The sequence below is a fragment of the Falco peregrinus genome, chromosome 9 (genome assembly GCF_023634155.1).
Source record: "Falco peregrinus isolate bFalPer1 chromosome 9, bFalPer1.pri, whole genome shotgun sequence".
NCBI lineage: Eukaryota > Metazoa > Chordata > Aves > Falconiformes > Falconidae > Falco > Falco peregrinus.
Window position 1 is genome coordinate 20,202,157 of NC_073729.1, and position 15,082 is coordinate 20,217,238.

The 15,082-nt window shown below is 47.2% G+C and overlaps 2 protein-coding genes across 2 annotated transcripts; both read right to left on the reverse strand.

Moving 5' to 3' along the window:
* Nucleotides 1–972: 972 nt before the first annotated feature.
* Nucleotides 973–1,917, reverse strand: LOC101910551 (olfactory receptor 1052-like). The gene has a single exon (XM_005243352.3). The coding sequence runs from the start codon at nucleotides 1,909–1,911 to the stop codon at nucleotides 973–975; it is 939 nt and encodes a 312-aa protein (XP_005243409.1). The 5' UTR covers nucleotides 1,912–1,917.
* Nucleotides 1,918–5,299: 3,382 nt separating this feature from the next.
* Nucleotides 5,300–9,159, reverse strand: LOC101918649 (olfactory receptor 5F1-like). Its single transcript, XM_005243397.2, has 2 exons — nucleotides 8,260–9,159; nucleotides 5,300–5,326 (listed from the first exon to the last, which is right to left on the reverse strand). The coding sequence occupies exons 1-2, from the start codon at nucleotides 9,157–9,159 to the stop codon at nucleotides 5,300–5,302; spliced, it is 927 nt and encodes a 308-aa protein (XP_005243454.2).
* Nucleotides 9,160–15,082: the final 5,923 nt, after the last annotated feature.

Consider the following 15,082-nt stretch of genomic DNA (forward strand, 5'->3'; position numbering starts at 1 on the left):
GGCAGCATTGCATTCTCACAGCAACCACAGGTTCCTACTCACAAGATGATGAAAAGGGGGAGGTGCCATTTCTGGCAGGAATTAGTTCTTGCATAAGAAATCAAGACCTTTTTTTAATTATTATTACCCTCATTTATTATTTTTTTGTTTGTTTCACAGTGTTTGGGAGTTTTTTTCTTCCTTTTAAATTCCTTTTCCCTGCTGCCTCTCGCCAAAGTGGAAATCTCTGGATGCAAACGCTACTGACAATATTATTGTCTTTGGTTTTAACAAACCACTTTGGGCATAAATTAGAAAACTAATTAGAGCTTTGTTTCAAGGCCTTGAAAGACAGAAATTGTGAAGGAAAGAATGAAGGGTGTATAGGTGCCTAAAAAGAAGTGACAGAGATCAGTTTAACCCTGCAGTTCAACTCAGCAGCCTGGTTTCCAACAGAGACCTGTTTAAGAGTTTATAATTTGTTCATTTGGCTTATGCACAATATCCCATCGCCATAAGTGCATTAAAACTTCAGAGTTTATCCATTTAGCTCCTGTGTTCCCATCCTTCCTAGAAGGAGTTTTTCACAGGAGCCGCCTCCCCAGCCCAGCCTAAAAATGATTGAGGCCCCAGATAAATTGGGGCTGGGGAGCAACAAGAAAAATCAGTGACGTATGTGTGTTGGCATACACATTTAACACAAGAATATACTGCATTATATATAAATAAATAGCATAATATACATTGAATATTGTATTTTTATATATACACACACACTCATATATTGTTCATATGACCAGAGACCTAAATGTCCTTTCTGATCAAAAATTATTCCATGTCCTGCTCAAAGCAGGGTTGACTTCACAGCCACATCAGGCTGCTCATGGACTCATCCAGGCAACTTTTGAATATCTCTGTGGACGGAAGCTCCACAGCCTCTGGGAGAAATCCCCATGTTACCCACGTTCCTGTGTCAGGTTTTCAGGATGAGGTTCAGAGCCTGACTGTGATCCTTTCTGCTGTTCTCCTTAGAGCATCCTTCACCTCCTTGTTCCTCAGGCTGTAGATGAGGGGGTTCAGCATGGGGATCACCACCGTGTAGAAGACGGAGACCACTTTGTCGGTGTTCAGGGAGTAACTAGAGCTGGGGCGTAGATACATGAAGATGGTCGTCCCATACAACATGGTCACCACTGTCAGGTGGGACACACAGGTGGAGAGGGCTTTTTGCCTGCCTTCAGCTGAACGGATCCTCAGGATGGCGAAGGAGATGAAGATGTAGGAGACCAGAATGATGGAGATGGTGCTGAGCTCAATGATGCCGGCCAAGGAGAAGAGGATGATCTCATTGATGTAAGTGCTGGCACAGGACAGAGCCAGGAGGGGAGGAACATCGCAGAAGAAGTGGTTGATGACGTTGGACCTGCAGAAGGGCAGCCTGATGATGAAGGTCATCTGTATGATGGCGTTCAGGACACCCCCGATGTAGGACCCCACCACCAGCCACATGCAAAGCCCCGGAGTCATAACAGCAGAATAGAGCAGGGGGTTGCAGATGGCGACGTACCGGTCATATGCCATGGCAGCCAGCAGGAAACACTCGGCTGTCACAAAGACAATGTAGAAGAAGGCTTGGCCCATGCAGCCGACAAAGGAAATGGTCTTCCTCTCCACTAGGAAGTTCACCAAGGTCCTGGGGGCAATCACAGAGGAGAAGCAGATGTCAACAACGGAGAGGCTGCCAAGGAAGAAGTACATGGATGTATGGAGCTGTGGGTGACCTTGGATGACGATAATTATCCCTGTGTTGCCCAAAAGTGTGATGGTGTAAATGAGCAGCAACAGCACAAAGAGGGCTGCCTTCATCTCCACTCGGTCACTCAGGCCCTCAAGAACAAACTCTGCCACTGAGGTGTGATTCTGCTGGGCCATTCAGGGCTTCGTGTCTGCTGAGGAAGGAGAGAGCCTGGAAATGCAGGACAGTGGAAACCATGCCTTTATTTATTGGAACTGAAACTGATAACTTGATAACTGACACCCTGTAGAGCCAAGGTGCCCAGACCATGCCTTCCTAGGGTGCTAGAGTGGGATGGACTGCACTGTAGCCATCTGCTCTGAGCTCGTCCTCCTTCACAGTCCAAGGGAAGAGGAGGTCCTTTCTGGAGGGAGAGCATCCCGGCTTTCCCAAACACCTTCCCCGCCCTGCAGAGAGTCGCTGCGGAGGGTCTCTCACTTTCTCACCGTGGGCAGACCTTTGGGCAGGTTTATCTCTACTGCAGAATCCTGTTTTAGTACCTGCAGTTTGTTGAGGTCAACAGATATAGCAGCAGTTGGGGATGCAGGTGACACAGACCAAATCCCCAGCTCTGCCCTCGACCTCCGGGATTAAGTGCTTTTTCCACATTTGTTTCCCTTCCTCCCCATTTCAAACCGATCGTGATAAGGCACCCAGAACAGGACAGCTCTGATTTTGGCACTGTCTTCTGGCTATAATTGTAATATTATAATTTATACAATATAATAATATAATTGTAATAAAAAAATACTGCAGCTTTCCTTTTTTGGTTTTGGAAAGGACATTGAGGTGAAGGGGAAAACCACCCGTCTAATTTGTTGAGTAGGGAGGGAGAGAGGCAGGGGGTGTTGCATGATCCTAAAACTCCTTCAGGACAGGAGGAGTTTAGTACTGCAGCCTCAGAAACCCTGGGGAGATGAAGCCACGGAGACCACGAGCAAAACTGGGGTCCAAAAGTGCTATTTTGAACCGGGGTAAGCATCAAACATTTCCTTGGTACAGTTTAGAGAATATACAATGAAGAGACTAAACACCATAAGAAGTATTTCCCCGTGGCGCTCAGAGCACAGGCACTGGCCCTGGCGTTGGGGTCGCCTGTATGAAGCATTTACATGGGCACCTGAGCCACCACAGCCTGCTGGTGACTTTAACCGTGCCTTGTGTTTCCAGAGGTGGGCTGGGAGATGGAAGGGACTGAGATGGATTTACGGAGGCGATTTAAGTGCCAGGAGAGAGCTGTGAGTGTTTATGTATATGAACCGACTGTAACGTACGGACTAAGTCTGGACAAAAGTGGGTTCCACGATTCCGTCCTGGAATATGGAGTCACAACTGGTGCTCTCCCCAGCATCTGTCTGCAAAGTGCACTTCATTTCCAGGCGAAAACAAGGTGTTGCTGAGAGCACGGGCAGAGGGGAAGGGCCAAGGGGGGGAAAAGAGCGCCAGGCTGAGAATTCCCTGTTTCAAGATGCCATCTAAGGAGGAAAACCTTCTCAGAGGGAGCCTGCCCGGCACAGCATGGCACCCTGGGGGTTAGGACACATGCGGGGCTTGCTTTTACCTCATTTTCATCAGGCAAAACCCCAGCAGCTGCTGGCTCTCCCTTCAGACACCCGGGTAAGCTGCTCACAAGAATGAAAATGTGAAATACAGGTTCCTGACCCTGATAATGTGGAGGTTCAGCATAAAACAATTCATTCTTTACAGAACTGAGGATGAGAATCAAGTCTTACCCCACCAGATGAGCACCAGGATCAGGAGACTCACTGAAGAACCGTTCTCCATGAGCAGAATGTTTCTATAAAGAAACACTCCTTAATTTTTAAAGCAAACATCACTTTATTTCAGGGCCAGTGGGTGAGCTAAACTTTCCTTTAAAGGTTCTCTCCTCTTCCTCCCCCAGCCTCCTTAAACATACCACAAGCAGCATAATTTCTGATCTTACGACTTTGAAATGCTGGAGTGCATCCCAAGTGCATCCCAGCAGAAATATTTCACCTTCAACTAACCCAGAGGAGCACACCTTTACCCAGTGTAAAGCAGAGCAGCCTCCCCACAGGTGACACACACCAGGGCAGGGTGGCACCAGCAGGACTCACCTGGACCTTTCAGGGAATGGTCACACCCCCCTATCGGATGGGGTCACCTCCTCTTACAAGCTGCAAGGTCTCCTCCAGGTGGGGTGACACTACAGGCTCGGGACGCCTGCACAGTAACTGGGGGGGGGGGACCCCTGAAGCCATCCTCCCAGCTTCCCGGTAAACAAGAACGTCTCTCCTGAGCATCTGGGAGCCTCCTGCATATTTTCACCTGATGAAGTCCTTTGCTTGCAGCAACGCATGGCTTTTATCTGTGTCTCGGCAGGTCTTTGTGGGCAAGGGGCAGCCTTCCTCAGGGAGCAAGTGTTTCTGTGGCTTGGGCTGCTGTTCCCATCCCTCAGAGGAATGAAACTCGATTGTACGCTGGCTCCTTAATGAGAATCCAGGAGTCACAACAGTCTGAACTGCTAAAAAAGGCTCCGCTATGTGTGGGGGGGGGGGCGTAAAATCCTGTGCTACAACCCTGTCACAAGTACCCATCACTGTTCCAACACTTGGCAGCCTCCAGAGACAGAAAAGGTAGAGATCCAAATGAGCACAAGTTACTCTGCAACAAGCCCCTCTGAAAATCGAGGGGGAGGTGAGAAGGTGCAGCCACAGGGCAATTTACTCCAAGTATCTTAAACACCTATTGCAAGCAGTTTAGGCTGTCATAATTAGCTTTGGATGGATGCCTGGAGCAGATGGGTGGGATTACCAGAGATGAAGGCTGATCCAAGCCTCCAGGCAATGAACAAGCCTGAAAGGCTTCCAGGCTACTGATGCTTAAGAACAGGGATGTCTATACAGGACCTGATTGATAGACAATCCATTAAACCTTTTCACTGTGCTCTAGATAGTCCCAGGAATATCTCACCTGCCCATTTTTTCCTCCCTTTTGCCAGGTCGTTCTGTTGCTCCACCCCTATTGCAAGACCAAAACCATATCATCACAGCCTGTTTGGAAAAAAAGATGTTGCTAATCCAGTTCTTTCTGCAAATTGTGTTTGGTTTTGGCTAGCAGAAAATTGAGAGCGTATTTATGGTAGCATCAGTGTAATTTATCTCTGTTCAACACACTCAATAGACACCAGCTTCTTTCAGTGTCTGCAATGTTTTCAGGAGTTTACAGTTCACACTGTTTCTTTCAGTACAGCTAATTTTTCCCTTTAAATAACAGAAGCCCATGCTTTCAGATTAACCTGACAGCATGGATAGAGTCACCATATAAACAGCAGCTTGTCTATGGATCATGTCTGATCCATAGGTGGGATTTATTAATCTGTCAGTTGTCCACAACATGAAGCACAGATACATGAGCAAGCTGCCTAGACCTGCTGCAGTCAGTAGAAACGAAGGTGATGGTTCAGCCATTCAGCCATGGGTATCCAGGAGTATCTGAGACCCACCATACATCTCCCCTGCTCCCTGAAGGACACAAGTCTTCCTACATCTTGTGCCATATCTGCCACACCTATGTCCAGAAATCCTATGATATCTCAGGTGGAGTTAGATGGATCAACAGACAGTGTAGCCCAGAGGAGGAGCTGCCGTGTCCAAAGGAGACCCACGCATGGTCACATGAACAGATGAGTTCTCCATCAGTATTGCTGTGGAACCTAGAGGACTGGCTGAGAGGTGGGCACACGGGATGGGTTTGGGCTCACCCTGCTCCATGTCAGCATGACACATGGACCTACACGTGAGCTACAGGTGTCCCAGCTCCTCTTCGAGTCTGCAGACTCCACCAGTGTGATTCAGTTGGCCAAAGGGATGGCTCTGGCAGAAACGCTGCAGCACTGTCTCGGTTTCATAGTTAATTTTCTTCTTAGCAGCTGGTGCAATGCTGTGGTTTGGATTTGGTATGAGAACAAAGTCGATAGGACACTGATGGTTCTGGTTGCTAGATAATGTTCATACCAAGCCAAGGACTTTGCAGCTCCTCAGGCCCTGCCAGCGAGAGGGCTGGAGGGGCGTGGGAAACCAGGAGATGACACAGCCAGGGCAGCTGGCCTGAACTGGCCAAAGGGGCATTCCATACCATAGAATGTCATGCCCAGTATAGAAACCGGGGGGAGAAGGAGGAAGGGGGGGACACTGGGAGTGATGGTGTTTGTCTTCCTAAGTCCCCATCATGCATGCTGGGGCTGTCCTGGGGATGGATGAGCACCTGCCTGCCCATGGGAAGCACACAAGGCTGGGGGAGGGGTTCAGCCCAGAGAGGAGGGGGCTCAGGGGGGACCTGATGGCTCCCTACAGCTGCCTGGCAGGGGCTGTGGGCAGGAGGGGTCGGTCTCTGCTCCCAGGGAACAGCAACAGGACAAGGGGGAACAGCCTCAGGTGGTGCCAGGGGAGGTTCAGGTTGGGTGTCAGGGAAAATGTCTTCACTGGGAGGGTGGTCAGGCACTGGGACAGGCTGCCCAGGGGGTGGTGGGGTCTCCATCCCTGGGGGTGTTCAAAAAACACATAGATGCAGTGCTTGGGGACATGGCTTAGTGATGGACTTGGCAGCCCTGGGTTAACAGTTGGTCTTGATGATCTCAGAGGTTTTTTGCAACCTCAGTGATTCTGTGATGCTATAATTCTGTTTGGGGAGTTTCTGTGTCAACACTTTCCCCACTGCTTCATGTTTGTTCCCGCTTTGTTACCAGTCTTCTAGGTACAACTCAAAGCATCCCTCTCTCTTGAAAAGATAAATAAAAATATGCATTCCAGTTATTTACAAAAGAAACTTCTTTCGCTTCTTAGAAAAGAATGATGAAGGTGGCAAAACAATTTATAGAAAGCAGATACACAAATAGTTATCAGGTGAGTAGGTATAAACCTTTGAAAAGTTTATCACTAAATTCTTCACCTCCCTACTATCAACTATGGAGCTGTGTTGTGTATTGCTGCATATAAAGCTATTTTTGGCCTATTATAATTACAGTTTTAATTTTAATTATAACTGAATAATTCTAATTATAATTTTGGCCTATAATAATTATAGTCCCTCTTATAAAGGAGGTAGAAATGGAAAGGAGGAGTTGCAAATAAAAAATATATAGATAAAGCCATGAAAACACAATATACACTGAAATCTGACATATGGCAGTGACATTACCCATAGCTTGGGTTGGTTTCAGCCCCCCTAAACTGAGATGTCTGGAACGTAAATGTGTCAGACAACAACGCTGCATTTCCTATAAGAAACGTTATGCCTTTATGCAACATAATTCACCCCAGCCATTTCCCATATTTATTTTTAAAAATATCATGGTCTTTTTCCTGCTAGTGAGAGAGATTAAAATCAGATGTAATCTTAACCACTCTAAACCTCAAAACTGGGCAGTTAAATCCCACAATTTATGGACCTTCCAATACAGAGAGCTACATGCTTGGAGAACATCAGAGGAAAAAAAATAGGAAAACTATTTCTATTGCAAGTGACCCAACATATTTTGCTTTACTGTACATTCCTCAGTTTGACTACCCAGACGAGAACGTTCCAGTGAAGAGCACGCTGAGGAACCAGCACTGCCCAGTACCCAGTGCCATACAGCAACAATGACATTTGAACTATTTATTTGCTGTAAAAAACACATTGCAGGGTTAAAGTGCAGTAGAACATTTTAAGAAAGCCTTTGCCCGTTCTTTGATAGGCCACTGTGGAAGAAGAGGATTCAGAGAAGTTCCTCTCAAATGTCCCCGTTTCCTGCAGCTTTTGGGAAGCATTTCCTCCTCTCCCACCCAAGCCTCCTGGTCTGCTCCATTTGTTCTCCTGCACGCTCCCATTGGCCATGGGGATTACCTGGAAGCACTCAAGTTCACCTAAAATCTGTAGGTCGCACCTCATGGCTGGAAGAGGCACAGCACATGGTAGGGATGGAGCCCACTGAGCTGGTGAATGATGTCTAGGCTGTAGGACAGGGTGACCATGAGTGGGCTCAGGCCAAAGACATCTGAGAACAAAATGGTCCAAGTCCTCAGGCAGGAACCTCACAAACATGTTATTTTCACAGGGCTGAGCCTTGTCATCCTATTTCCCTTGGAGAGAGAGAGGTGACTTGCAGTTGCCTAAGGAACAGCAGGTCCATGAGAAAACCCAGCACACATTTGCCCCCAGGTACTCAAAAACCAGCTGCACACTTGAGCATCTTCCCTCACAGATCAGCCTTTGGTGGCTCTTCAACACAGGTGTTTCTCCTGTTGTGAGATGCACTGCCTGGAGGCAGGTGTGTAACAAATTAATCCCACATCCATAGAGCCAGTCTGAAAAGGGACATTAATATTTAGAGGAATTATCACGTCTTCTCCCTGATTTCAGGACAACCCCAAAACACAGACCCCATTCCCACCAGTGCCTAAATGTCCAGCTGTTTACCGCTTTGGCAGGGAAACAGTCATTCTCCCCACCGCTCTCTTCACAGCTCTCTTCACCTCCTGGTTCCTCAGGCTGTAGATGAAGGGGTTCAACATGGGGGTCACCACTGTGTAAAAGACAGAAACAATTTTGTCCCTGGGCAGGGAGTAGCTGGAGCTGGGCCGCAGGTACATGAAGAGGAGGCTCCCGTAGAAGATGGCAACAACCACCATGTGGGATGAGCAGGTCCCAAAAGCTTTGCGCTTGCCCAGCACAGAGCCCATCCTCAGGATGGTGGATAGGATGCGGCCGTAGGAGATGAGGATGACTGATATGGTGGTGACCCCATGGAAGCCCGCAAAAGCGAGTGTCAGCACTTGGTTGAGGTAAGTGTCAGAGCAGGCCAGTTTAAAGAGTGGTGGCCCATCACAGAAGAAGTGGTCAATGACCTTGGGGCTGCAGAAGGACACCCTCAGCCCAACCACTGTGAGCACCAGCGAGCTGACAAACCCAACAGCGTAGGACCCCGCCAAGAGGGCAGCGCAGAGCTCCTGGGACATGGCAGCAGGGTAGCACAGGGGGCTGCAGATGGCCAGGTAGCGATCGTACGCCATGGCAGCCAGGAGGTAGCACTCCACAGTTACCAAAGCAACATAGAAATACAGCTGTACGAAGCAGCCAGCAAAAGAAACAGTGTTCCTTTCCGATGAGAGGCTCAGCAGCATTTTGGGTGTCACAACGGAGGAGTAGCAGAGATCCAAGAAGGACAAGTTGCTGAGAAAGAAGTACATGGGCGTCTGAAGCTGGGAATCAAGCCAGACTACAGCAATGATGCCAAGGTTTCCCACCACCGTGATGACATAGAAGAGCAGGAAAACCACAAAGAGGGTAACCTGGAGGTCAAGGTGATCTGTGAACCCCTTGAAAATGAATTCTGTCACTGTAGTCCAGTTTTCCCAAGCCATCAGTTTGCAAGGGACCCCCAGCTCTCAGGCAGGGAGGCAGTCTCCATGAGATCAGCTATGGTGACTTCATCCCTTGCTTCATTATTAGTGGGTTTTAATCTTGTGCTCTAGTAGATAGTGATGATATTTTTTCTAATGAAACCCTGCCAGACACCCTGGCAGGATGCTTAGTTGCTTCACAACCACCTGGCCAGGCAAGGACCCATGATGGTGGGGTACAGGAGGGGCTTGCAGATGGCCACATACCTGTCATAGGCCATCACGGCCAGCAAACCAGTGACCCCTAAAATGACAAAGCAGCAGAGCTGGGCTGCACACCCCAAGAAGCCAATGGTTTTCTCCTCTGTCAAGATCTGCACCAGAATTTTGGTGAGGATGATGGAGGAATAGCAGATGTTGACAAAAGCCAAGTCGCCAAGGAAATAGTGCATGGGGCGTGAAGGTGAAGATCACTCCCAACTAATACAGTTATCCCAAAGTTTCCCGATAGCATCACTGTGTACATGGCCAGGAAAGCCAAGAAAAGGGGGACCTGGAGATCCAGGCGGATGGTCAGCCCCACAAGAATGAAGTCATGCATATCAGTGTGATTGACAGGTGCCACTCTCTGTAACAAATTCCACCTGTGGGAGACAGATAAAATGGCAGATAATGGTTTGGGCAGCTCAGCAGGACCCTCAGCTTCCTCAGTGTCACCACATGGAGGCAGAGCTCTTCCTACTGGAAGGTCATAAAACATCAGCTGGACTCTGGATAGCCCTTGGAAAAGCCAAACCTTCATCCAGCAGCTTTGAAAGGATCTTAAAGCCAAGACCTACCTGTCAATTTGAACAGTGAGAACACCCACCTGGGTTTAGCATGTCAGCTCCTGCACAGCTTCCGAGTTGTGCTTTCCTGAGGACATTTAACATGGCAGCAAGGTCAATCCACTGGGCATTTCTCAGTAATAACCATATTTTTTTAAATTCAGATGTTTAACAGATTTTGGTTTTTTCCTTAGTAAATTACAAGTACATTTTGAACAGAATTGTTTTTTTAAAAATAAACCCACATGGAACTATTCAGTTTGCAGAAATACTTTTCCCATTGACTTTCATTTCCCTTTGCAAAACAAAGCAGAGCAAAACCATGGGCATTTTTCTTCTAAAGCTGACACAAACACACACACTTTTCAGTATACACAGCCTTGATAACCCCACAGGAAGGGGAGTCTGCGGTGGCACAGTGGCAATGGGGAGACTCACTTGGATGTAGAGCCGAGGCCATGCAAGCAAACAGGAGGAGCGGAGCTGGGCAGGGAGGGGAGGTACCACAGCCTGGGCTGTAGGTAACCGGCACAGTTACACCAGAGCCAGCAGCACAGCCCCAGGCAGCCACTCCCTCACCCCCCTACATCAGGGTGGAAGGGTAAAACTGAGAAAACTCGTGGATTAGGTAAGGACAGTTCAACAGGCAAAGCAGAAGCCACACACAAGCACAGCAAAGCAAGGAATTCCTTCACAGCTTCCCACGGGCAGACAGGTGCTCAGCCATCCCCAGGGCAGCCGGGCTCCAGCAGTTGGGATGGGGACTGAGGAAGACAAACACCATCACACTGAATGCCATCCCTCCTCCTCCTTCTTCTTCCCCCAGCTTATATACTATGCATGACATGAAATGGCACGGAATAGCCCTTTGGCTAATTGAGGTCAGCTGCCCCAGCTGTGTCCCCTCCCTTTCTTGCACCCACCCTTTCTCACTGGCAGAGCCAGAAAAACTGAAAAGTCCTTGACTTAGTACGAACATCACCCAGCAGCAACTACAAACATCGGTGTGCTATCAACATTCTCATACTAAATCCAAACCACAGCACTGCACCAGCTATGGAGAAGAAAATTCACTCCATCCCAGCTGAACCCAATAATGAGCACCCTCTCGCCTTGGCCATCAGGACCATCCCTTGCTATTACAGTGGCACCTGTGAAAAAGCACCTACATGTCTCTTTGCTTTATGTCATCTAAACTTTAAAGCAGAAGAGTCGTCCTCCCATGTAGGATTCCTTCTGCTGTTCTCAGCCTTGTTGCTATAAATGAGATATCTGACACGTTTGGTCCTTTCTTTTCTCTATCTCACTACCTTCAAGTCCATAAAACAAAGAGAAAGGGGTGCCTGCTTTAGCCTCGTGATGTCCCTGCATGTCCCACCACTTCAGAGCAGGTTCAGGGCTGAGGACTAGCCAGAACAGAAGATGTCCTCACCATGGACATGAATTCTCCAACAAAACTCAGATCTTCAGTGCAGCTCCATGCAACTGGGGTGAGTTCGGTTGCTTCTCCAGATAGTGACTGAGGCCATAATTCATCTTCAAACAAATGCTGAGGGTGCTTTTCAGGACTCTTTCCTTAAAAACTGCACTGAGGGTGGCTTGTTGCTGCACCTTGCAGACAGCAGACAAGCCCCCTCTGTAGCTTCTGGTGCACAAGTGGTATTTATACTCATTTCTGTGGCCTTGGAGGCATTCCAGTCCATGGAGAATAGAAGCTTAACAACAAGCAAAATCCACCCAGAATATAAACTTCACCTCCAGGCTCACTAATGAAGACCAGGAACAATTTGCTTTGGACATCTGGATTTAAGAAGATACCTTCCCCCCTCCCCCATGCTGAGGAGAGGGAGTGGATGAAAAGTGAAAGTCTACATGATTCACCAAAAGCAAACCCCAACTTTTTTCTGCAGTCACCCCTGGTTATTACCTAATTTTCTCAAGTATCCTTTCTAGTGTCACTTAAACTGAATTTTGGCAATGCAAAGATATTTCTTGCAACCATTTCTGCTGACATGATCTCCCTATGTTAGCACCCTCTTGCTTCAAAACCCACCCCAAACGTTGAACTTTGCTGGCTTCGGTAAGACAATAATTGTCATGTTGTTCCCCTCTCCCCCCCCCCCCCCCCCCCCGAGGTTTTTTAATGTTAGCTTTTTAAAAAAATTATTTTTCTTTTTTACTTTTGCTATAAGCACTGATGAGAAGAGCAAGGCAATGGCAATGACCTAAGCTAAACTCAAATCAACACCAGAACGGCAGTATTACCCAAACAAAATTCTTTTCACTGAGGTCTGCTCACTGGGTCCAAGCGTTCTGACACATATTATCCATGGCGCTGTGGTTTTGATGCCTGGATTCATGAAACATTTTCCCATCCTCTTTCTCCAAGAGATTTTAGTTTACAGAGCTGGAGGTCTCTCTGTATTAGTTTGTTGGAGCAGGTTGCTGCTTTCAGAACCTCCAGCAGCTCCATTTCAGACACCACTTATTGCTGCCATTATTACCAGGAATAATATTGCCTGTCCATATGCGTATTTGTTTTGCCAATGAGCAACCAGAGGTGCTACGAACCCCCTCAGACAAACTCTGCAGATACCCAGGCTGCCTGGTAATAATCTCAGGTGCCCAGATTTTCAGCAGAATTTGTGTCTAAGGAGACAAGAGCAGCATTTTCTGTCATGTGTCTATGGTATGGTAGTTTCTATGTCTATGGTATATGTCTATGGTAGTTTCAAAATTAGGAAAAGTACCATCAGCTTGAAAAATTACAAATTCTGCTGGACTGCATCTGTGTTACTGTTTTTACTAGCTATCCTTATTCTGTTCATTAAATCTTAATCAGACAGGAAATATATAATATATAATATATAATATATAATATATAATATATAATATATAATAATAATATATAAAATACAATCTGTGCTCAAGTGTGCAATAAGGTCAAAAATCCTCTAATGAATTTAAATTTAAGGCAATACAGAAAGCAAAACCAAAAAAAAAAAAAAAAAAAAGTATTGAGAGCCTGTGTGGCTTCTTCCCCTAAGACACCTGGCAGGTTTTGGTCTCTGACTTCCACAAATTTGTCCTGAGGATGAGAGAAGCCACCCAGACAAATGCATAAGGGGACTCTGTACTTGGCTGGGGCAGATCCATCACCTCTGGAAACCAGCTGGTCTGCGTGGGCTGGAGCAGTGCACAGCTCACCCCAAATACGCTCATGAGCTGTGCTTGAAGCTGAATTTAATTCCACAAAAATCTGTACCATTTCAACAGTGGCTTGATGAGCACTCAGCTGCTCAAAGGGGGAAAAGATGAATGATAAGGTGTGAAGTGAATCAGTCCATGGCATTAGCATGTGGTGGGTGGTCTGGTGCCAGTCCCCCAAGCTGGTGTGAGATGCTCCTGGTGCATTCCAGCCTGCAGGGCTCCAGAAAGGAATACCTAAATGGAATTGGAAATATTTTTTGAGTCACAGACTGTAGTAGGGGATTTTTTTTCCAGATGATCTCTAGCTACCTCAGTGCTCTTATTTAGCATACTTAGCTATTGACTCTGAGCATGATTTAACTGAATGTTGTCATCTACAGGTGCAGACTTTTTTTCTTGTGTGTGTGTGTAGCTGTGTTTTGGTACAGAGAGCAACACCAGCAACATGGAAGTTCTCTTAGGTGGTGTACCTAGACCCCACACTACAAATATCAAATAGCTACCTTAATCCATGTGTCCAGTTCAGTCCCTTTCCCCTGTCCCTAGCAGAGAGGAACCACAGTTCAGTCACCAGCTTCATCCTCTTGGGGTCCACCACTGACCTGAAGGTGCAGCTTCTCTTGTTCATGGTGTTCACCATAGCCTACATCACCACCCCCAGGAGCAACATCACCCTCATCAGGGTGATAGGCCATAGCTCATGGCTCCATACCCCAATGTACTTCTTCACAGGGAACTTGTCCTTCCTGGATCTCTGGTATTCCTCCATCTACACCCCCAAGATCCTGCTGAACTGCGTCTCCGAGAATAAGCCCAATTTATGCCCAAATCAGTAGCTCAGGTGAAGCTCCATGTGTCATGAAGTAACATGCCTCTGCTCCTGAGCTGTCCCAGTTATTTCTTCTATAATATTCTATTTCTTCTATAATAAATAATAGTATTTCTTATACCACAGACAGCGGGTCCATGGTGCCTGGCCTTCTGATGTTCAGACCAGCTCCTGTTGCACCACATTTGTCCTACCCTCTGTCCTAGGATGTGATAAAACATCCCTTTACTCCCACATATTAGAGAGCAGACCTGGCTGACTGTTTCACAATCAGACAATGAATTATTTAGGTGTTGAGAGTCAGGTGAACCCACTCCCATGCTTATTCTCTGGTCTGAGATCCATAATGGTAGGAAAACCACATTTATGAAAACCAGTCAGACACACAGGATATATGTAGTGTACTTCAACTTGCCTCGTAGTTTAAGAATGAAAAAAAACCACAAGCAAATCTATCCCAAGGCAATTCATGACAAGAAATTCAAGGTGTGTGGTGTCCTTGAGGAGGTCCAACGGTGAGGAGAAATGCAACAAGCTTCCCCAGCTTCTTCTGCTAGGGGGTCAAAAGCAGGCAGGGACAAATCACCCCATTAGTGAGAACCAAGGGGACCATGTTATCTGCACACATTATGAGGACAAGGATGTCTCTCTTTGATGCGAGTGTATGACCAAGCTCATACCAGCACAGAAAGCCCTCCAGCAGGCCTGAGCCCCAGGCTCTCGCCGTACAGGTGGTTATAGCTATTTCCATCATGAAGGATGCTGCTGCCCTTCCCAGAGCAAGAAGTGGTCCTCAGGGATCAACCACCCTTCCAGGAGTCATCAACTTAACAAGACCTTCTGGGGTTTACCAAGAAAGTTTTCTAATCACCATGAAAGCTCCTCAGTGGACTTGTAGTCAACTTACCTCATTCTTCTTAACAAGCCATGAGAGACTAATTAGCAGGGGTTAATAGGAAAGAAACTTTCTTCCTTGTTAATGACAAAGTGCAGTTCTCCAGCTGCCTTGCTTGACAGAGCTAGTCCAGGCCCCAAAGCCACCGAGTTGGAGGGTCAGTGTGTTGGCATCTGGTTCTAT

Excerpts from the sequence above, each read along its gene's own strand:
- LOC101910551 (XM_005243352.3), bottom strand. The coding sequence starts at position 1,911 with ATGGCCCAGCAGAATCACACCTCAGTGGCAGAGTTTGTTCTTGAGGGC.
- LOC101918649 (XM_005243397.2), bottom strand. The coding sequence starts at position 9,159 with ATGGCTTGGGAAAACTGGACTACAGTGACAGAATTCATTTTCAAGGGG. Across the intron at positions 5,327-8,259 it reads ACCAGGAGGTGAAGAGAGCT|GTGTGGCAGATATGGCACAA; the intron begins GTGAAGAGAGCG and ends TTCTGGACATAG.